Below are 24,430 nucleotides of genomic sequence, written 5' to 3' on the forward strand. Positions count from 1 at the left end.
TTGTAAAGTACTTAGTGCCTGACATAGTATTAAAAGTGTATTCTTTATAATCAGTACAAACACTTGTTTATTCTCAGGCTCCCCTCTCCTCCATGGCATTAAAAAAAGATTTATTTATTTGAGAGAGAGAGAGTGTGAGCACAAGCAGGGGGAGCAGCACAGGAAGAGGGAGAAGCAGGCTCCCAGCTGAGCAAGGAGGTGATATGGAGCTTGATCCCAGGACTCTGGGATCATGACCTGAGCTGAAAGCCGTGCTTAACTGACTGAGCCACCCAGGCACCTCTAGAATTAACTTTAATTTTAGTTTAAAATGGGCCACTTTCATTTATAGCTAAATGTTAAACTTTTCATGAAGAATGAGATAATCTTGTAGCAAATGGTAAGCTTTATACAATTAATCTTCTATTTTCCATGTCAGAATATTCTTTAATTAAAAAAAAAAATTCTTCCCTTTTTTCACAGGACTTCCTGATCCATTTGCTAAGGTGGTGGTTGATGGATCTGGGCAATGCCATTCTACAGATACTGTGAAGAATACACTTGATCCAAAATGGAATCAGCATTATGACCTGTAGGTTTAAATGATTCATTTGAAATGAAACATAGAATCAATATTATTTTATATAGTCTTTGAAAAGAATCACTGAAAATGATCAGAGTTTGATCTGGGGTATAATTTGGTCTTCATGAAGGGATATAAAACCTAATGGGAAGGTACTTTGGCTTGGTGGTAGCTGGTTTTGAAAGATGAAATGCCCTTAATAAGCCTGTGGAGAACAAAATGTATATGCAGTATACAGCAACCACACCCCATCTTTTTTCAGTTAAATAAAGGTATTAACTTTTGGCAAATTATGAATATAAATGACTATGAGTATAAAAATAGAAGTCATAATTGGGGCGCACTCATAGGCACTCTCTTTGCTTTTGTAGGGATGGTTTCTTTCTTCCAGTTTTATTTTATTTTTCAAAAGATTTTATTTATTCATGAGAGAGACACAGAGAGAGAGAGAGGCAGAGACACAGGCAGAGGGGAGAAGCAGGCTCCATGCAGGGAGCCTGATGTGAGACTCGATCCTGGATCTCCCAGATCACGCCCTAGACTGAAGGCGGTGCTAAACTGCTGAGCCCCTGGGCTGCACTCCAGTTTTATTTTAATTACAGTAGTATATGTAACTTCCTAAAAAGGCTCATAATACTATAAGGCTTTTAATGGGAAAATGCAGTGTGCTGCCCCATCTTATTCCTGATTCCCATTCTCAAGGTAACTACTTTGAGTAACATTGACAGTTCTGGTATTTTCTTTTGTTTCTAGATATCATGCTTATTTTATACATCTCTCTTTGTGTATGGATTGAAAGAGGGAGGAGGAATGCAGAGAGAGATTTAGTGTATATGTACTTTCAGCTTTAGGTATTAGTTTTACATTTCCTACCCTACAAGAAAATTTAGCTTTTATTTTTATTTTTATTTTTATTTTTTTTAAAATTTTTATTTATTTATGATAGTCACAGAGAGAGAGAGAGAGAGACTCTCTCAGAGAGAGGGGCAGAGACATAGGCAGAGGGAGAAGCAGGCTCCATGCACCGGGAGCCCGACGTGGGATTCGATCCCGGGTCTCCAGGATCGCGCCCTGGGCCAAAGGCAGGCGCTAAACCGCTGCGCCACCCAGGGATCCCGAAAATTTAGCTTTTATAACTGATCTCTCTCACCCTTACTCCCACAATACCCACATGGCCCTTCTTTCTCCGAACCCTCCAGTATAGTTATATGAACCTTCCTGGTTAAATAATTGTTCTATATTTACATTATGATCATGTAACTATTCATAACTGAGTCATGTAGTGTGCAATGATTACATTTCCTTTCTTGACAACTTTTGTTTTTCTGTGGTTTTAACTATCTTACTTTGTCATTTGCTTAGTTTTCTGTCTGTCTTATTAATTAATTCCCAAACTCTCCTACAGGACTGAACATTTCTGCATATATTCAACCACATGAGCTCTTTCACTGGCTTTATTTTCTTCTTGGAGATATCCCTCCTAAAATCTTTGTCCTATTCCTCCAGTCTGGTTTGGTAGTCTAAGCTGGTCTAAGACCTGCCACACGGTTGTCTGGAAACTTGCCTTTATCATTACATTGGGAATTTCCTTTGTCTCTTCTAGCTTCAATGACTATATTCCTTGTTTTGGTGAAGTCTATCTTTCATTGAGAAAGAGTACAGAGATAGGGAAAATTCTTTGAGATCTTATCTGAAATTATACTTTGTCTTCTCACTTGATTGATAGTTTGAGTATAAACTTCTAGGTAAGACATCACTTTCTTTCCAAATTGTGAATACAATGCTCCATGTCTTACAGGTTATCAGCACTGCTGAGTAGAAATACAGTGTGGGCCGCAAATGGAGCTGTCTGTAATTTTAAATTTGCTAGAACCGTATTTTAAAAAGCTAATAAAAAGGATTAGGCTCAATAAATATATTTTATCTAGTTCAGTATATCTAAAATACCCTTATTTCAACATAAAATCAATATAATAATTATTTTAAAATAAATAATAGATTAAAAAAAAACATTTTTAAGCTAAGTCTTTGAGATCTTAGAGGAGTTTGTTTTGCACTTATGGAGTGCCTGAATTTGGCCTAGCCTCCAGTACTCAATAGCTCCATGTGGCTGGTGGCTGCCCTTTTGAACAGTGCAGTTTTAGAGTATTGCTAATGGCATCTGAATTTGGTCTTCTAGATTATTGTTTTCCACTGGAAGATTGCAGGGTATTCTCTTTGTGTCTGATACTAAATTTTTGATGATGGTCTTGGTATATATGTTACATAGTACTAGATATGTATTGGGAACTTTTTTTTTTAAGATTTTATTTATTTATTCATGGGAGACAGAGAGAGAGAGAGAGAGAGAGAGAGAGAGGCAGAGACACAGGCAGAGGGAGAAGCAGGCTCCATGCAGGGAGCCCGACGTGGGACTCGATCCCGAGTCTCCAGGATCACACCCTGGGTGGAAGGCAGTGCTAAACCGCTGAGCCACCCAGGCTGCCTTGTATTGGGAACTTTTAATCTGGGTAATAAACTCTTTTAAAAAATTTTAATTCCAGTATAATGTACAGTGTTATACTAGTTTCAAGTGTACGATATAGTGATTCATCAATTCCATATCTTAGTGTTCATCAAGATAGGTGTACTTTTGGGGCACCTGTGTGTCTCAGTAGGTTGTGTTCAACTTTTTATTTCAGCTCAGGTCATGATCCCAGGGTCATGAGATGGAGTCCTGCATTGGCTCTGTACTGGGCATGGAGTTTGCCTAAGATTCTCTCTCCTTCTCAATCGCTCCCTACCCCCCAGTCCCAATCACTCTTATATTCTCTCCAAAAAAAGATAAGTGTACTCTTAATCTCCTTTATCTTTTTCACCTGTCCCATCCCTGTCATCCCCCCCACTTCCCCTATGGTAACTATCTGTAATTAAAAATCTGTTTTTTGGTTTCTCTTTCTTTTTTTCCCCCTTTATTCATTTGTTTCTTAAATTCCACATATGAGTGAAATGATATGATATTTTTTTAAAGATTTTATTTATTCATGAGAGACACAGAGAGAGAGAGAGAGAGAGAGAGAGACGGAGACACAGGCAGAGGGAGAAGCAGGCTCCATGTAGGGAGCCTGACGTGGGACTCGATCCGGGGTCTCCAGGATCACACCCTGGGCTGAAGGTGGTGCTAAACCGCTGAGCCACCTGGGCTGCCCGAAATGATATGATATTTATCTTTTTCTTAGTTATTTTGTAGCATTATACTCTCTAGGTCCATCTATGTTGTCATAAATGGTAAGATTTCATTCTTTTTTATGGTTGAATAATATTCCATTCTTTATCCATTCATGTCTCAATGGATCCTTGAGCTGTTTCCATAATTTGGCTATTGTAAATAATGCTGCAATAAATACAGGGTACATATCCCTTTGAATTAGTATTTTTGCATACTTTGGATAAATACCTAGTAGTGTGATTACTAGATTGTAGGATAGTTCTATTTTTTTTTTTTTTTTTTTTTTGAGAGAGAGAGAGAGCGAAGCGAGTGCTGGGGGAGGGACAGAGGGAGAGTGAGAATCTCAAGCTGACTCCATGCTGAGGGCAGAGCTGAACATGGGGTTTAATCTTATGACCCTGAGATCACAACCCAAACCGAAATCAGGAGTTGGATGCTTAACTGACTGAGCCATCCAGGTGCCCCTCTGTTTTTAAATTTATGAAGAACTTACATACTGTTTTCCATAGTGGCTGATCCATTTTGCATTCACACCAACAGTGCACGAGGGTTCCTTTTTCTCCTCATCCTCACCAACACTTGTTTCTTGAGTTTTTGATTTAGCCATTCTGACAGATGTGGAGTGATATCTTATTGTGGTTTTTATTTGTATTTCCCTGATGATGAGTTATGTTGAGCATCTTTTTATGTGTCTTTTGGCCATCTGTATGTCTTTGAGATATGTCTGTTCCTATCTTCTGTGTGTTTTTTAATTGGATTATGTTTTTTTTTTGGTGTGGGTTGTGTAAGTTCTTTATATAGGATATTAACTCTGCTGGGTATGTCATTTGCAGATATCTTTTCCCATTCAGTAGGTTGTCTTTTAGTTCTGTTTGTTGTTTTCTGTGTAGAAGCTTTTTATTTTGATGTACTTCCAATAGTTTAGTTTTGCTTTTGTTTCCCTTGTCTCTGGAGACCTATCTAGAAAGATGTTATGGCTGATATCAGAGAAATTCCTGCTTGTGGATACTTTTTAGTTATAGGAAAATTTTTATTTATTTAGTAAGTAATTAAAATATCATATTTTTAATCTCTACACCCAACACAGGACTTGAGCTTACAACCCTGATATCAAGAGTTGCATATTCCACTGACTGAGCCAACCAGGTGCCCCCCTGTCTTTATGTATTTATGGTTGATTTCCCCTCTATTTTTCTCTCTTTTTCCTTTTCTGGAACTTTTGGATGTTCCTGTTATATTGGATGTTATCCCTTATGAATTCATCATCATTTAGTTGCCCTTTTTTTCTCTCATATTTTCTCTTTTTAAAGATTTTCTTTATTTATTGGAGAGAGAGAGAGAGAGAGAGAAAAGAGAGAGAGAAAAAAGAGAGAACAAATAGGGAGAGGGGCAGAGGGAAAGGGACAGGCAGACTCCCCACTGAGCAAGAGCCTGACACAGGCCTTGATCCCAGGACCTTAAGATATGACCTGAGCCAAATTCAGACACTTAACTGACTGAACTACCCAGGTGCCCTTTCTGTTTTAATAAACCATTTTTGTTTTAATAAAAAATTAAAAACTGTGATGAAATATCTGGGCTGTTTCCCCAACTTAGTTTAACAACATACCTTTTATTGTAATTTCTACTTTCACATTTTTAGCTTCCAAGATCACTTTGCTTTTTGAATATCTTTTTTTCATAATTTCTTCGTATTTCTTGGATACAATATCTTCTCTAATAAGAGAAATGAGTTCTCTTCTGTTGCCTCTCATTATTAGAGTTCCTTTTTTTTCTGTTAGTTTGATTTGGATTTCTATCTTTTTATATTTAAGGGGAGGCACTTTGGTGTTGATTGGAAATTCTGTTCCCATGGGTAGAGCTGGTCCACTCAGGAGGGTATCAGGTGTGACTGTGACAATTTCATTGCACAGAATTCTCCTTTTTCCCTCTTGGGTACTATATGTATTCTTGGATGCTAATGTTCCCAATGCTAAATAGTGTAAGGATGCTAGGAGTGTCTCTATTGACCATATTAACCTCTTCTTAATATCTCTGCTTTTGTTATGGACTTCTATCTCCTTCCTCAGCTGTGTCTAGTATCCCTCAGAGATAGACAGATCCTCTAGATCCTTTTCAGAGAATAAACCTTAGGTCTCTGCCAGGATTGAGGATGAATTGGATCAGGGAGGGGATTCAGGAGGGCTTTCCATTCCTTTTAGTACTTTCACCAATCTTTGTTTCAGCCCCACTATCACTGTCACAGGCTTACAAGTTCAGAAATATTTCAGGGATTTGATAGCAGTAATAGTCTTGTTTCTTATTTGTCTCTCCCTGAAATCAGGTGTAGATTTGTTTTCTCCAGGTTGTTAATTCTGTTATCACCTGCTTTCTACACCACTACCATTTTGTCAGCATTTTCTCATGTTATAAACATGTTAGCTACCCTGATATCCTGAGTTTTAAGTCTTTGGCCTTTTAAGCTTTAGACTTCACCCTTCTTCAGTTTCAGTTTTTTTTTCAAAGTGTTCCATTTGACTTACCTACAAAAATGAGTTTTAGATCTCCTATCAAACCTTTATGCTTGACATCTCACCTACTTACTTCTAGACAATTAGTGCTAGAACTACCCTAAAGTACCTAGCTCGGCTTGGATTTTGGTCAGTACTTAAATTTGACTTTATAAATCACATGTGAACAAATGTCATGTTTCTACTACTGAAACACTGAGATACCTAGAGATAACTCAGAATAAGGCTTTTGTGTATGCCCCTCAGTGCTATGGCTCAATAACTACAAGTTGGTAGGCAGATAAATAGGAACCAAAAAGTAGGTGATAGAAGTGGAAGTACTTGACTTGCCTCCTCCACAGCTTGCTTGTGTGAGCATTAGCTCAGTATTTAACCCCTTGTGCATCAGTTTCCATTGATGACAGCAGTAAGGCCTACATTAGAAGACTGATAGGAAGAATGAAACAGGTAATATCAACACAAGTGAATAGGAATTATAAACAGTGAGATAAGAATATGGGGACATGTAAGGTTCTCTAAAAATATGCAGAATTTCTTTATATGAATTTAGGAGTTAAGGACGGCTTCCTAGAAAAAATGGCATTTAGACTTAGACCTTAAGTAGGAGTTAATTTGAAAAAGGAAAAGTGGGACAACTCTAAGCAAAAGCAGCCTGTGTGAAGACCCAGATGTGAAAGGGATCATGACTCTGAAACACTTTGGAGGGGCAACATTAGTGAGTTCATGTACAGGGAGTATGGCATAGGACAAGCAAAAAGAAGCAAGAAGGAGCCAGCTCATGAAGGTCCTTGAAAGCCTACTAGTAAGTTTGAATCCTCTCTTGAAAGGAGTGGAGAGCTATGAAAGGGTTTTAAGTGGGGGAGATGCTATAATCATGTTTATATACAAGAGTGGGTGCTTGGGCTATAGTGGGAAGAATGGCTTAGAGGGAGGCAAGGATGTCCAGGAGACTAGTTCCAACACTGGAGTGTTGGGTGACCTGATGGGGTAGAGGCCACTGGCACAGGCATTGAGAGGATTCACCCAAGGCAGAACAAAGGAGACAGAAGTTTACTGAATACTCTGTGAGGGAGCAGTGGGCAGGATAGCAAAGGAGAGACTCTGCCAAGAGGCAGTGGTATGGGGCTGTAGTTATTAACAGGGGGGTGAAGAGGTCTGGGAACAGATCAATTTTTCTTTTTTTGGTAACTGTGCCAGTTGTAAGCAGCCCATTGGTCAACTAAGGCCTATGGATATTTTGAGGTGGGTTTCTTGCTGAGCCTATTTGCATTCAGCTCAGTAGTCACTGTGGCCCCTTTGACCTTACTCACGTTTCCATTGCTTAAGCCTGTTGCCCAAAAGTAGCCTCTACATTCCTCCCTGGCAGACCGGCAGTGACAAATCTTTGGCATGGGTGGAGGTTTCATCTTCAGTAGCTGCTTCATGTTGTACCTGGGAGAGAGGGTATCTATACCTAAACTTGTTGGTTTGTCAGGGATTCTGTGCAAGTTATAGACCGGAGCTTGGTATGATTCTAATGTGCTAATAGGTGATTTGAGTGAGATTCCTGGGTGGCCAGGTCAGTGGGATATAGGAGGAGGGGCCTCTCCAATGGTATGGGCTAGAATCCCTGTTGAATCATCATTATTTGTATGTGGAATCCAGCAAATAGAAATGATGACTTTATGTTAGAAAAGTGGTAATGTGAATGTGATGCTAATGTAATGGTAATGTGGAAATGTGAATGAAGAGATGTAGACTTTCTAAATATTTATAATATGGCCTTAAAACTTAAAAATGTACGAAATGTACTTGAAAAATGTACTTGAAAAAAATGAAATCGCACTGTATCCTATGCTTTGCTGTATTTGGCTCACAGAGTTGGTTTGCTGACCCCTCCTTTGACTCCTTGCTTTTCTAGCCTTGTTCTTATGGTCTTTCTCAACACAGCAGCTGGGGCAATCTCATTAAAACATATTTCAAATCTTGTTATTCCTGCTGCACATCTCCCATTGATTTCCAGCCTCACGTGGACTAAAGGTCATACCATGGTTGACAAGGCCCTTTATGATTTTGCCCCCTGTATTGATTAGAGCAGACTAACTGATATAATAGGCAACCTCAGATTTTTAGTAGCTTCATACAGTCACAGTAATGATTTTGTATAAAAGTTCCATTTGGCAGGGAGACGATTCACTGTCTCAGTTGTTCAAGGACACAAACTGACAGAACCTCCTCTGTTTTCAGTGTATGTTCTTAAGGTCTCTGGGTCTTGACAGCCAGCCTCCTGAAAGGATGCTTACACAGTGGTGGACTCTTCTAGGCATGAGGGAATCAGTATTTTATCATACTTGTATATCAAGCTTACCAGCTGGAAAATGGATTTAATGTGATTTTTTTCTTTTAGTGCTTGGCTTGGGGTGATTTAGCTGTTTAATAATTGATTCTGATTCTAGAATTTTGACATATCATGCAGTAGATACTTGCCAAGTTAGGTCTGTTAGGTCTATTTAAAAATTAGTGCATGCGTGCTGGATATTTTAGCTCAGAGTTTTTCATTTGCAGGCAAGAGCAATGAAATTCAAATTGGCTTAATTTTTAAGAAGGGAATGTATTAGCTTGCATAATTAAAAGTCCAGGGGGGTGGCATGCTTTAAGCAGAGCAGGATCCCAAGTGTGGCTTCCCTGTTCCTCAGTTAAGTTTTAGTTCTCACTTAAGTGGTTTTGGCTTTTTTATATACTAGGTGAATTTTCTGATACTACTGCTTTACTCAATGACAAAGTACTTTAAGATCAAGGTTGCTGGACCAAAAATTTGACCACTTAGAGACAATGAAATTTAGTTAGGGTTCTACTGATATAATTATTTATTTTATTATATTTTTGCATGGGATGGCACCATGTGAACAATTGGCTGTGGTAGAGCTTTTACATACTTGCAGGTGTATGCACAGACAAGTGTAGTAACGCTTTTCCCTGCTCTGCTTGTCTGCAGGCAGTGAAGTGAAATCTGCAAGAGTCCTGCTCGCTCAAGGCCTGCATACAGGGAAGAAGCAGGGGAAAAGCGTTACAATCAGCCTTTGTTCTGCCGCATTTTAAAACATAACAGGTATGTCAGATTTTTGGTCTGTCAGCCTTGACAATGCCCCTTGAAAACTAAGCGAGTATTTTCTGAGATAATAGGTTACGTCTTTGAAATGTTTTTAAAATGTGACTGTGATAAAGGTTCATGCGAGATTTTTGTTCTTGGAAAGAAATATTGGAAACTCCCTTGGTGTTATTTGACACTAGCTACTAAAATAGTTTTTTTACTAACAAAAATTGTTACCCAGACTGAGAGTGGCAGATGTGATGAAGGATATAATAAAAATAACTTTTAGATTTTACTTTTAAGATTTTTTAAAAATTTAAATTCAATCCTGTGGGATTGATTGAACTCAAAAAATATTTTGTAGTATTTAGCCATACTCTGAAGTATTTGTGACTTTAGATTACAAAAGCTAAAGAAAAATGTTATACTAACTGCTTATAGTTGTCACATCACTCATTCAATCATGTTGTGTTTTAGGTATATTGGAAAATCTGATTCAGTCACCATCAGTGTGTGGAATCACAAGAAGATCCATAAAAAACAAGGTGCTGGATTTCTTGGTTGTGTTCGACTTCTTTCCAATGCCATCAACCGCCTCAAAGACACTGGTTGTGAGTAGATAGGAGTGCTTTTTAAAATTTAAAAAAAAAAAAAATATATATATATTTTGTGTGTGTGTGTGTGTGTGTTTTGGGGGGAGGCAGGGAATCCAGGAACTTAACTTCCTGTGTATGTTGGAAACATTGGTAAAAATTCTTGGTTAAATTTATTTTATGGACTTTATAAAAAGAATGAAACATTTAAAATATGTGAAACTTGAACCGAATCAGAGCTGATGCTTAGTATGCAGTGAATTTATAAGTGTTAGGATAGATTTGATATCTATCCTATCACTTTATAAGTGTTAGGATATCTATCCTATCACTTTATAAGTGTTAGGATAGATTTGATATGTATGCCTTTTTTAATTTCTTAGCACCCTTCTCTGGTTTTGGTGGATTTAGGAGATAAAGTAAATTTTATTTAGGTGATTGGAGTGTTTAAGGTGGCAGTTAAAGGGGAATTATTAGAGTGATACATAAAGAGTGATATATAAAACTGTGAAAAAAATTAAACATTCTGGAAAGGTAAGGCATTGAGTATAAGACAGCTGTATTAACTACTTAATTATAGCTTAGTTTTCCACCAGCCTGGGCGCTTAGAAGATCAGGCCAAGGTCAAGACATGAGAAATGATTTCCATATTGGATTGACAAGTTTAATTAGCATATGCATAATTCATGAAATTAGATGACAAAGCATCTTTTGGGTGGTTATTTTCATTGGGACATAGATGAAAATGTCTTTTTCAACAAAATTTTTTGTTGTTTTCACAGGATTCTTTTTTTTTTTTTTTAAGATTTTATTTATTTATTCATGAGAAATACAGAGAGAAAGGCAGAGACAGAGGCAGGCTCCCTGTGGGGAACCCGATGTGGGACTCAATCCCGAGACTCCGGATCACCCCCTGAGCCGAAGGCAGATGCTCAACCATTGAACCACCCAGGCATCCCCAGAATTCTTTTTTTTTTTTAAGATTTTATTTATTTATTTGTGACAGACAGAGAGAGAGGCAGAGACATAGGCAGAGGGAGAAGCAGGCTCCCCGTGGGAGAGCCCAGTGTGGGACTCGATCCTAGGACCCTGGGATCACGACCTGAGCCAAAGACAGATGCTCAACCACTGAGCCAGCAGGTGCCCCCCCAGAATTCATTTTTATATAACATAAAAAATATTGCTAGTCATGCATTGTTATGGGATTTTAGCCCGGATGAGTCTGCTAAACAAAAAATTCACATAGTATCTAGCTTAAAGAAATTGATAAAATAAAGAGCAAGTTTAGCTTTGAATATTAGATATATTAATAGATGATCCTTTTTTTAAAAAAAGGATTTTATTTATTTATTTCATGAGAGAGAGAGAGAGGCAGAGACACAGGCAGAGGGGGAAGTAGGCTCCATGCAGGGAGCCCGACATGGGACTCAATCCCAGGTCTCCAGGATCAGGCCCTGGGCTGAAGGCGGCGCTAAACCGCTGAGCCACCTGGACTGCCCCAGAGATGATCCCTTTGATGTAGTATGATATCACAGTCTAGATATATAAATATTGTTAAGAAAAAGGGAGAAAATTATGCCAAAAGTTCTGAGTTGGAGGAAATTAAAGGCATCTGAGAATTTCTTGTATTTCTGAGTTGATAGGGTCACCCAACAGGAAATAGAGGATGTTAGGATTGGTAAAGTTCTAGCATATACAAACGAACTGTTTTATTACCCAACCCAGCAGGCAAACTGAAGACTTACAGGCCACATGTACTACCTTATCTCTGCTTTAATTTAGCCAACATTTATTGAATCTTTCATGTGCCAGGTACTGGCACAGAACCCTGGTGGTATAAAGGTGAAAAGGAATGGATCCTTTCCTTTGAAAAGCAAGGGCAAGAGCCTGCTGGCAAAGGGAGGAGGCAGCATTTAGAGAGATTGAATAAGAGAGAAGGAATTACTTTGCAGAAGTCCACTAGATAGTGGATTTCACAGTGTCCATTTATTTTGCAAAGAGAAAAATGTCTATTTTTGGCTAGATAGCTAGGCACTGTAGTTTTTGGGACACAGATTTTTCTTTCAGCTGCCTGTGTTTCATTGCATTGATTTACTTGACCTTTTTGATTAATATTTAATTCATCAAACATTTATTGAGCATGCTGATACAGTGTTTTACAGTTTGGAGTGGAGAATACAAAGACTAATGTATGGTCTCCCCCTTTTACCAATTTACAACTTCTTTAAATAGACACATGGCATATAGCTGTACAAGAATTTAGTTTTAAGTGCTATAATCAGAGTAAAAGCAGTGTGCTGTGGGTGACACTGTTCCTTACTGTAACTGGCCAGGTCAGTGTTAGGCCTGTTCTATTGATAAGGCATGAAAGAATAAATGAGTTGCCCCTAAATGAGTAGCAGAACTGACTCAGCTTCTTATTAATACTTACTTTGTGTGTGTGGAAGTCATTTAAATGGTTAGATAAAATATAACAGTGGTAATAGCTAACATTTATATGCCAGGTACTGTGCTAAAAGTTTTACATAATTACCTAATTTGATCCTTAAAATATTAAGTAGGTACCTCAATTATATGTTAGAAAATCAAGACTCAGGGAAAAATTGCTTAAGAACAACAACTATTAAGTGACAAGCCAAGACTCAAAGTGGTCTGAAACCTTTGGAGAAAAAGTAATTGCATGTTGGCAGTGTATATGCCAGTGCCTTATGGTTTTTGAAATCTGAATTTATCACAATTTTGTTGAAACATTTATATAATTATAAATTCACTTAGAGATTTTAAGCATTTGTTTCATCTTTAAAACATTATTAATTATTTAAATGATAGGCCTGATTGCCATTGGATTATGCAAGTTTACCATCACCTATAGTTGTTGGAAGCTCTGATACCAGCTTATTTTTAATTGCTTTTTTTGTTGATTTGAAATAGATCAGAGGTTGGATCTGTGCAAACTTGGGCCAAATGACAATGATACGGTTAGAGGACAGATAGTAGGTAAGTGTGGAGTTTAAAATTATGTGGAATTTAAAGTCACATGAAATTTTGGCATCATTCAGACTGACCTAAACTCTAAATATCTTTTAAATCTTAGTACATTAACTATAGCTTTATTGTGTTGGCTTGAGTTAAATGTGTCCTGTAAAATGTTTCCAACTGGATCCAGGTTGTAGGCTACTTTAATTTAAAAATAAAAACCTTGAACCATAAATAATGGTAAAAAATAAAAAAGAGGCTCCTAATGTTTAGGCATTCTTTTAAAGACAGAATTTATAGGTTATGTGAAAGTTTTCTAAAAATAATTCTTAAACTGGTTTTTGAGTAGAATATTCTGTTGAACTTTGTTTAATGTTTTACAGTTTTAAAATAATCTGTGCAAATTGAAAAGGATATGAGGCATGATAGTAGAACACTGGAGAAAGGGAGAAGTTGTTATCTTACTCATAAGGCACTTAGTGTACTATCTTGAATTGACTCAGAGGAAGGGTTTTATATAAAATTTCCTGAGACTGAAGAATTGATGGATTGAACTTTAATCAAGATATATAGTGTGGTAGGCACTGAGATGGGCACCTTTGAGGCTTCTTAAAGAAGAAAACATAATTGGAACCTTACCACTTCTCTCTAGAGCAGAATTTAGGATTAGTTGATTGCATTATGAACCTATCAGATTCTAGTTACTGAAGTTACTTTTGAAGGGCTTCATTTTCCAAGAGAATGAATTGGATTCATAGTGAATTGCCAGAGTAGCAACATAACAAAGCCCTGCTACAGTTATCACAGGGAACTATATACACTACAGCCTTATTAAGAATTCCTGTCATTCATAGATTGAGAAGGGAGTAAAAAACTCAAACGTAAATGCTGTCATGTAAGACTTAAATGTGATTGTTCTTACTTTATTTGATTTGGTATGCTATGTAACGTTTGCCAACTAATGTCCAGTAGTAACAAAATAGTTGCAGTAGATGTATAAATTGGCATTTATAAAAACAGCAGACTTTTTTTGTCAGCAATTAAAAAATAAACCTGTGGAGTATACTGTATAAAAAAGGAATATTTTACTTTAAAATGTGTGTGTTTAAATTTGAAACCTTTGTGTGAATTGGTTTTCATAGTAGAGATATGTTGGACTCAAACATTATATGTTATGATCCTGCCATTTAAAAATGGAGTAAGGGGATCCCTGGGTGGCGCAGTGGTTTAGCGCCTGCCTTTGGCCCAGGGCGCGATCCTGGAGACCCAGGATCAAATCTCACGTCAGGCTCCCGGTGCGTGGAGCCTGCTTCTCCCTCTGCCTGTGTCTCTGCCTCTCTCTCTCTCTCACTGTGTGCCTATCATAAATAAATAAAAATTAAAAAAAAAAAGGAGTAAGTTAAGAAAAACCAACCCAGAATAAGTTCTAGTTTTTGCTGAATTAGATCTTTACAAATAATCATACATAGATTTATATAACACCCTTTTGGAAAATGGAGAAAAGAAGGTTAAAATACTAACTTTAAAAAATATTTATCCCTTTCTAATAATTTTATATATACTTATGTGTATATATATTTTTTATGATTTTGGTTCAGTGAATATAAAACTTGTTGCACTTACTGTAACCATTATTAGTGTTTATAATTAATGATTTTAAAGGATGAATTTTATCAATATATCATAACTTAATCACTGGACTTTAATGTTATTTTGTTGCTATTATAACATTGAAACTTGTAAGCATTTTTGGGCACTTAATTTTATCCTCTTTTTGGAGTATTATCTTAAAGAAAAATCTCCCAAATTGTGACGACTGATTCAGGATTATAAATCTTTTCCCTTACATTTGAAACTGTTACTCAATTCTTGTGAGGTTTTTTTTGTTGTTGTTGTTGTTGTTAAGATCAAATCAAATAAAACTGTAGGCAGAGAACATAAGGAGCACCTATAATATGCCATCATTGTCATTACCTTGATATATATACCTTTTCTGTTTTTTAAAATGATGTATTTTGTTGTGGTGGTGGTTTTTTTTTTTTAAGATTTTATTTATTTATTCATGAGAGACCCAGAGAGAGAGAGAGGCAGAGACACAGGGAGAGGGAGAAGCAGGCTTCATGCAGGGAGCCCGATGTGTGGGACTCTGTCCTGGGACTCCAGGATCACACCCTGGGCCGAAGGCAGGTACCAGACTGCTGAGCCACCCAGGCATCCCTGTTGTTGTTTTTTAAAATGATATTACACTGTGCAGAATTTAAGTTACCTGTTTTAATCTGTCTTGCACATCTTTTGTTGTTGTTGTTCATGGATAAAGTTCTATAGCATTTTTAATGTTGTGTGGCAGTCCATGGTGGGCAAATAAATTAGCCAGTCCATTATTGCTGAATATTTAGATTATTTCTGATGTTTAAAGCTTTGGAAAAGGTTCTTATAAACATAGTATTTCTGTGACTCATTTTATATATTACTAGGATTAGGCCATTTAAAAATACAAACCCACTTAAAAATTGCTTAGGTGTTTTGTAATACAGCAGTCTGGAGTTGAAGCTCATAAAATCCTTCATTTTGAGCCTTAATATTATTCTGAACAAAGCTAATGAGAAAATACATAGTTTTTATAGTGATTATATCTGGGTAAGCATTTCATGTAGCTTTTCTGTATAAAAACTGGTAAATACTGTTTCTAGTACAGTTTTCTTTTTTTTTTTTTCTAGTACAGTTTTCATAGAACATTTTGTTGATACTCACTGAGGAGAGTTATGGTACCATGTGACCTATAAATGAAGTTCATATAAAGAAGTAATGTGTTAAACTTTTTGATTAAGAAGTTGGATTATAGTCACATTTGCCCGTTTCTATTTTATCTTTTGGAAGAATTGCCAAAAATAGAATTTAAAAATATTAGAGCAGCAAAGAATTTCAGGCATATCAATTAGCCTAAACTTTAAGAATGTTAAGTGTTTTGTCCAAGATCATTGTGCCAAACTAGAGCCTGGTTCTAGAGTTTACATCTCTTGCTTCCAAATTTATAGTGGTAGTTTTACACTACACTGGATGATGAATGTTTTAACTCATGGAATCTATTGCTCTATTGCCAAAATCTACTGTTTTTGTTTTTTTAATTTTAACTTATTTAATTTTAAAGATTTTATTTATTTATTTATTTATTTTTAAGATTTTATTTATTTTTTCACGATAGACATAGAGAGAGAGAGAGAGAGAGAGAGAGCGTGGCAGAGACACAGGCAGAGGAGAAGCAGGCTCCACGCAGGGAGCTGGACGCGGGACTCGATTCCGGGTCTCCAGGATTGTGCCCTGGGCCAAAGGTGGCGCTAAACCGCTGCGCCACCCAGGGATCCCCAAAGATTTTATTTATTTATTTGGTAGAGTGCACAAGCAGGGGGGAGTGGCAGACAGAGGGAGAGGGAGAAGCTAGCTCCCTGTGGAGCAGGGAGGCCAGTGCGGCACTCTATCCTAGGACACTGGGATCATGACCTGAGCTGAAGGCTGATGCCTAATTGACTGAGCTGTCCAGGTGCCCCTAGTTTTTATTTTTAAGGATTTATTTACTTTAGAGAAAGAGAGAGAGAGAGAGAGAGAGAGAGAGAGAGCAAGTTACAAGCAGGGGGTGCAGAGGGAGGGGGAGAGGGAATCTCAAGCTGACTTTCCAGGGTCTCGGTCTCATGACCCTGAGATCACAACCTGAGTCCAAACCAAGAGTTGTATGCTTAGCCAGCTGTGCCACTCAAGAGTCTCTTTTTTTAAAGATGGGTCAAGAATTAAACCCAAATTAATGTGAACCTTTCCAGTCCCTCTATATGTGAATATATACCTTTGATGCGTTATGCCTCTTTTAAGTGTAGTAGAGGCCTTGCTTGCCCCATTACAACAAACAAAAAGGATTTAAACTCCCCTCCATAAGTACAATAAAGGGTAGAAAAACATAAAACTCTAATGTCACTCCTAAAGGGAAAATCTCATGGAGAAAGAAGTTACAGAATTTATTAGAAGCTAAAGAGTTTATTCTAAAGTATTAAGGTAAGCTAGATGTCTTTTAAAGATATATTTTTTAAATTGTAAGAAATTTTTCTAGTTTTATGACTCTTAGTAATTTTTTTTATTGTCTTATAGTAAGTCTTCAGTCCAGAGACCGAATAGGCACAGGAGGACAAGTTGTGGACTGCAGTCGTTTATTTGATAATGATTTGCCAGATGGGTAAGCCATTAATAAAGCCAAATCATTAGAGAAATAGTTGATAGTATCCTTCAAATAGTGACAGATAAGTTGGTGTTTATTGTATTCTTAACTTTAAAAATTTACTGATCAGTTCTAAAATCTAGATTTTCCTTGTACTTGGAAAATTATTGAGGAATCTTGTCAAGACAAATTTATAAAAGAAGCCATGAAGTAGATGTGGTAAATTTGGTTTTTAAGAGTTTTGACTTAAGAGACAATCAAATTGCTTGACAAATATAACTTTCCTGTAAATATTATGTACTTAAAATAACAACTTTTTTATTTGATTAAATTATTCAAAACCAGGCATATAAGTGCTGAATCGGAGACATTATTCTGTTTAGAGGAATGGGACAGAGGTTTGCGTAGTAAAAATTTTAACATTTATTGAGCATGTGTGTGTCAGGTACTTTTATAAGTACTTTATGTGATACATTAGATCATTTCATTTACATGGCTATGATTCTGGAATTAGACCATCTGCGTTCCAATCCTTACTATTCTATTTACAAGCTTAATGAATTTAATCAGTTTATTTAACTTTTGCAAGCATTGGTTTATATTTACTTATAGAAGAGGATGGTGATAATAGTATACATACCATACACCATTTTGAGGATTAAATGAAATCATTCATGTAAAGCACTTAGCACAGTGTTTTGTATTTAGTAGGTGCTTAATAAATAATTAGCTGCTATTATTACTTCTGCTGCTACTGTTGTCACCCTCATTCATTTCATAGATTAAAAACACTGGGACTCAGAGGAGTTAAGTAAACTTGCCTTGAAGGCCACATAGTGAATGGGAGAGCTGGAACATAGACTTAATAAGCCTTGATTCCAAAGCTCATGCTTTTGATCACTGCTCTGTATCTTTGATACTAATGCTGACATTTTTCTGACTTTATTTTTAACTTTCAAAGTATGTTTAACACCAGTGAGGTGTAGTTTATATATAATAAATTATTTAAAGTATATAATTGGTTGAATTTTTACTTAAATTATTTTTGATACTAAATTTTACATCCAACCCAAGGTATTTGCTCATTTTGTTTAAACTCTTAAAAATCGCCATAGTTTAAGTTTACTTATAGACCACTTTAGCTCCTTATATATATGTTAACTTTTATGGATATGAAGTAGATTATGGTAATTTTGAAGGGGAACTTTAGTATGAAAGAACTAATCAGTATTAAGAGATTACAACAATGTAAGGCTTTGCTTTATTGTACTCCCCCCCCCTTCCATTTGTTTTTATATCACCTCCTTTAAAAATACCAATTCGGTCTATGTTTTATAATATATAGTCTTATTATAAATTAATTGCTAAACACTACATTTTGTGCTTTAATTGTTATCACAGGGCAAGAAAACCTCTTAGCATATCTTTATTTCCTATTCTTTATGGCTCCTAAACCTCTGCCAGGGTTTTGATGGAAATACTAACATTACCACATTTCTATGGTCATTTGCTTATTTTGTTACATGCATTAAAAAGTTACTGAGGAAGTACCATTCTTTTGAGAAAAAAATAATTTGAGTAGGCTAAAAGCTTTAAAGAACTTTTACATACTTTTATGTTAATTTTTAAAATTAGGTGTAATTTTTATTTTTGGTATGGCTTTTTTTCCCCACTAAATACTGGAGAAATTAGTATTATTTATGAGTGTTGACATTATTGAAGAATTCTGAGTTTGACTGATGGAAAATATTAGTCATACCTCAGTGTAAATATTTTAGAAGCTTCAGAATTCCAGAAAAATACATTGTACAGTTTTAAAATAAGTTGAAAATAGTTCCAGTATTCTGTATATTGATTTTTCAGTTTGTCATTCCTGATTTATAACAGCAGATGTCTTCCTGACCCAGTTATTGCACTAAAAACATTCTGTATCCACCTTCTTATTAATGCCTTATCTCTCAATTTTTATTTAAGCTGGGAAGAAAGGCGAACTGCCTCTGGAAGAATCCAGTATCTAAACCACATAACAAGAACTACGCAATGGGAACGCCCAACACGGTAAGAACATACAAATATCTTCCCAGGGTCTGTGCTTTTTGCCTTCCTGAAGTCATCACTTTCTGTTTATCTGTCAGCTTTACCAGATTTCCTTTCTTGGTTTATACTGCTCAAGATCAGTAGATCTTACAGCAAGTGCCATTATTATTTCCAAAAGTAATTTTCAATAAAGATTGTTTAGCAGGTCATCCTGTTATTGTAGCTCTAGGGCCTGTGATGGTACTTAATAAATATTTATTAAATGAGTTAACTGAATAAATTGAAAAGTCATCTTATTTATGGGACTCTTAAAAATTTTTTTGAGTCCGTTATTGAATGGCTGTAACAAACTATATATACTGAATCTTCATTTGTTCAGTCATGTTGGGATATGATTATATTATTATATTACATCTAATAAGGTCTGTGATCAAGATAAGAACCAGATATTCTGAGACCATACGGCAGGCACCTAATTTTGAGTAGGAGGCAGCAGGTTGTTAGAACTTGCAAAGGAAAACTCTGAAAGAGGAGAATTTCTGAACTAAATCTTGAAGAATGTTCAAATTTAACCAGATAAGGGGAAGATAATGAAAAGTGTTAGAGTAGTGGTAACCAAATCGTCATTCATTCATTTCACCAAATCGTCATATGCCAGTTACAATGCTCAGCATTTATGCTATAACAGTGAGCAAGGGAGAAGGGCCTTCACAGAGCTTAATGTGTAAAGACACAATACAAGATAATTTTTGGAAACTCCAAGGAAGTACTTTTTTAAAAAAAATGTTTATTTATTTATGTGAGAGAGTCAGGGTGTGCACGTGGCAGAGATGGGGGTGGAGGGACAGAAGAAGAGGGAGAGAGAATTTCAAGCAAGCCCCATGTTCAGTATGGAGCCAGACTTGGGGCTCAATCTCATGGCCCTGAGATCATGACCTGAGTCAAAATCAAGAGTCAAATGCTTAACCGACTGAGCCACCCAGGCCTCCTGAAAGTACGTTTTAAGTAACTGATGGGACACCTGGGTGGCTCAGCGGTTGAGCATCTGCCTTTGGCTCAGGGTGTGATCCCAGAGTCCTGGGATCAAGTCCCACATTGTTCTCCCTGCTTCTCTCTTTGCCTGTGTCTCTGCTTCTCTCTCTGTGTCTTTCATGAATAATAATTAAAAAAAAAAAGTAACTGTGTCTTTCACAGTAACTGAAACTGAATAGGATAAGTGACTGAATTTCCTTTTTTTTTTAAAGTTAAAAAAAAACTGCTGCCTTTACTCTGTTTGTTCTTCCCCTCTCTCCCTCACCTCTCCCCCACCTCTCTCCTTTTCCTGAGCAGGACTTGTACCAGACACAGAACATCAAATACTTCTCTAAGCTATACCTACTTTTATTTATTGGGGATTCGTTGCTTAACTCATTAAGTCACAGTTTTCTGTGTTATATTACAATCCTCAGGTAAAAGCTTAGCTCATGTTGCTATTTTAAAAAATACTTACTTGAGAGTTGTATTTCTAATATTAAACTGCCAAGGATTTTATTGTAGTCAACCCATTTTTATTGCATCTGAGCGTAAATAAATATGTACTTGTGTCAGTGCTTTAGTGAAGTCCCATTTCCTCCTAACTCATTTAACTAATGAAACTGACTTAATTTCCATGTGTATAAAGTTGATTGTGGTTGTAAATGTTAGTTAAAAATTAATTCTTGATTATCCTCTTATATTTTGGATGCCCTACCATATACCAGAAGTTCTTTGAAGAGTCACACTATCTTCTTTATTCATTCAATAAATATTTATTGAGCTACTTTTATATATATGCCAAGTACTAAGTGCAGGGGATACACACACACATATATGTATATAGTGGGAAAGAAACTAGGTAGACTTTCTTTTCTCAAAGAATATTCTAGTAAGGGAAAACAAACCAAGGGTTCAGATTAAAAAATAATAATAATTGCTGGGCTGAGAAAGTAAGGTGATGGACTTATCAAATGCCTAGTGACTGCCTTAGACTTGAAGGTCAGGAGACCTCTCAGACATTTAAGCTTAAGTTATGATTTGAATGACAAAAAGGAGCCTGGCCTAGGAAGAATAGGAAAAGAAAGCATTCTGGGTGGGAAGAAGAGCTCCTTTCCAGCCCTGAAGGTAAAACAGTCTTGGTTCAAGGCAGGTTCAAGGAACGCAAGAGAATCAGTGTGGGAGAAATGGAGAGGGAGAAAGGTAGAAAGTCAGGTCTGAGAGGTGGGCTGAGGCTAAGTCAAGTAGTGCTTTGTAAAGTAGTACTCACATCTACAAGTATCTCTGGACTTTGTATAAAATGTAATTCAAATCAGTACAAAATGATTTCAATACATAATTGATAGTCTGCCTATTAACATGAGTTTGGTATTTAGAGGCATCAGGATTGCTTTTATTCAGAATTCTTGAAATCATTATATTTGTATTGATCATTCCATCTTGTGACTGTCCCTATGGTACATACATTGTCTGGAGAACTCTACCTCTGAGATCTTGGTTGAGTAACTTTTTTTCCTTGTTACTTTTAAATAGACCAGCATCTGAATATTCTAGTCCCGGCAGACCTCTTAGCTGCTTTGTTGATGAGAACACTCCAATTAGTGGAACAAATGGTGCAACATGTGGACAGTCTTCAGATCCCAGACTGGCCGAGAGGAGAGTCCGGTCACAACGACATAGAAATTACATGAGCAGGACTCATCTACATACTCCTCCAGACCTCCCGGAAGGCTATGGTATGACTAGCAGAGGAAAAATAGAGTATGGTTTACTGGTTTCAATTTACTAAGAAAGCCAGAAAATCAGCTTTAAAGAAGTTATTAATCTGGGTTTAGGATTCTGCATGAAAGTAAATGTGTAAAATCTCCCAACCTTGGAAAACCTGTGAAGTGGTAGAGGACTACCTAACCAACAGTTGACTTGGGCTAGTCATTTAATCTCAGCCCTTTTGCTCTTTTATAATGAAATGAGATGAATGATACCTCTCCTTGTCTCAGAGGTATCATGAAGAGCATATGTGACAATGTGAGGTTACTTGCAAATAATACATTCTATGAAGGTAAGATGGTACTGTTATTGATAATGGTAATCTGAAGTCAAACCTGCAGTGTAAAATTTTCTAGACCTACATATTTAGAAATAACTTCAAAAGTATGTTTCTGATGGTATTTATATCTTTGTATTGTCTATAATTTTGGATTATCTACATGATTTGGGTTATTGTTGTAAATGACTTAGTCACTTCTCTGTATAAAATTTTTATAATCTAACATAATTTCCCAAATTGTAGAATTTCATGCGGAAGATGACTTCTAGTTGGATATAGAACTTTCTGAATTAGTCATAACCTGGGAGTATTCTTGTAGATACTAGGAACTCAGCTGTCTTCTCCTTTCTTGCTAAAAGTATATCAAAATAATTATATCCTTGTCCTCCCAACAGCCTGTAGATAAACCATGTCTGGGCTGATGGTGACACCTAATGACCAGCGTTGGGAATCACCTGATCCAACTTGTTTTATTTTTCCTCTACAATATGTTTTAAACTGTTCTGCAAATGCATGATTCTAGCTTTATTTTTAAAATATATTTTAACTCTTTAATTTAGAAAAAACCCAGTTTGTCCATTAACTGTGCTATACTGCACAGGTTAACTTACGTAGCACAGTGATGAGAGCATGGCCGTGGGAAATAGACCTGGGTTTATATCCTGGCTTTACCACATATTAGTTGTGTGACATTGGGCACATTATTTAATTTCTGTGAGCCTCAATTTTTTATCTTCCATAAAATGGGGAAATTAGTAGTCCCAACTGTGGAGGTTTGTTGCAAGAGAGGAATGATGATTTCATGTAAAATGCCTGATAGTTTCTGGCACAGGAAGCACTTAGTAAACTTTGCTTGTTATTATTAGTGTTCAGACCTTAGAATAAAGTATTTTCTGTCATTTCTCTCTCTCTTTTTTTAAAGATTTTATTTATTCATTCATGAGAGAGAGAGAGAGAGTGAAAGAGAGAGAGAGAGGCAGAGAAGCAGAGACGCAGGCAGAGGGAGAAAAGCAGGCTCCATGCAGGGAGCCCGACATGGGACTCGATCCTGGGTCTCCAGGATCCCACCCTGGGCTGAAGGCGGTAACAAACTGCTGAGCCACTGGGGCTGCCCTGTCATTTCTCTTTAATTGAGATTATAAGGCAAGATGTTTGGAGTGGGAGTGGTTATATTTTTACAATATTTGTGTGATTTGAATTAAAAACAAATTTTGTACAACCAAAACCTAGGAGTAATGTGGCTACCAAGGCTGAAATTATTGCAGCTGTCATATGTCACCAACTTTAAACATTTTTATGTTTATAATTTTAAGAAGCTTAAGTTTAAATAGATTTTATTATAGGTTTATAAGTAGGTTTATAGTAATAAATATTAGCAATAGTATCGTTTTTTATATTGGAATTTTTCATTAGATTTTGTTTAAAGACAGGTGGTTCTGTTGCTTAAAAACACAAATAAATAAAGATTAAAAACTACCACTGAAGAAACTTTTCCACAGATTCCTTCCCTTTGCCCTGGCTTTCTTACTCTCTTCCCAGGGGCTTGGAGTTAATGTCGCCTTTGACCTTTTTCTCCCCAGAATGCATGCTTTTTCTCTGTTCTTCCTCTTTCTAACTTGCTTATTTTTGCATCTTTGTCTATTTTTGAGTATAGAGTGTCTCCCCTTTTAATGACATATTCCATCTTTTTTGCCTCTGAGTCTAAATATGGTAGTCTTGAGAAAACACCTCTCTCAAGAAAAAACTTAAGTTTTGGTATAAAATTAGGCATACTAAACAAGCATTACCAGCCTGCAAACCCTTTGAAAGTTTTTGCAACTCCCTGCAGAATCTCCCTATAGTTGGTTAGCCTCTTCCTCTGAGCTTTCTTTTGTTCCCCTCAGGCTCCACTTTAAGACAAATAAAAGATCATTTCTTCATGTTTCTTTTGTTGCAATACTGGTACTGTGACAATCTTGTTTTCTGTTTTCCATAGCAACATGTTTAGTATTTGAGCCATCTTGTAAATATAGTTGGCTGTTAGATAGCCAGCCTCTGACCCTCATCACCATTTGTAAGATTGTTTCCAGGAGAAAATGTATTGAGTTGAAAAAAAAAAAAAAGATTTATAAGCATTTTTTTGGTAATACAATAGACTGGTAATTTGGAGAGTTTAACTATTGATATAATATCATCCTAGTGTCTATAGCTGTCTTTGATTTGGACATTCTGAATA

General features: G+C 36.5%; 1 protein-coding gene across 1 annotated transcript in view; it reads left to right on the forward strand.

Moving 5' to 3' along the window:
• SMURF2 (SMAD specific E3 ubiquitin protein ligase 2) overlaps positions 1–24,430 on the forward strand; it is a 122,793-nt gene that overhangs the window by 71,404 nt on the left and 26,959 nt on the right. The window contains exons 3-8 of the mRNA XM_038546847.1: positions 463–571; positions 9,828–9,961; positions 12,875–12,940; positions 17,054–17,138; positions 19,095–19,178; positions 21,702–21,904. Coding sequence (XP_038402775.1) covers positions 463–571; positions 9,828–9,961; positions 12,875–12,940; positions 17,054–17,138; positions 19,095–19,178; positions 21,702–21,904 — 681 coding nt within the window. The remainder of the gene's footprint in view (positions 1–462; positions 572–9,827; positions 9,962–12,874; positions 12,941–17,053; positions 17,139–19,094; positions 19,179–21,701; positions 21,905–24,430) is intronic.

This window comes from Canis lupus, chromosome 9 (genome assembly GCF_011100685.1).
Source record: "Canis lupus familiaris isolate Mischka breed German Shepherd chromosome 9, alternate assembly UU_Cfam_GSD_1.0, whole genome shotgun sequence".
NCBI classification, from domain to species: domain Eukaryota; kingdom Metazoa; phylum Chordata; class Mammalia; order Carnivora; family Canidae; genus Canis; species Canis lupus.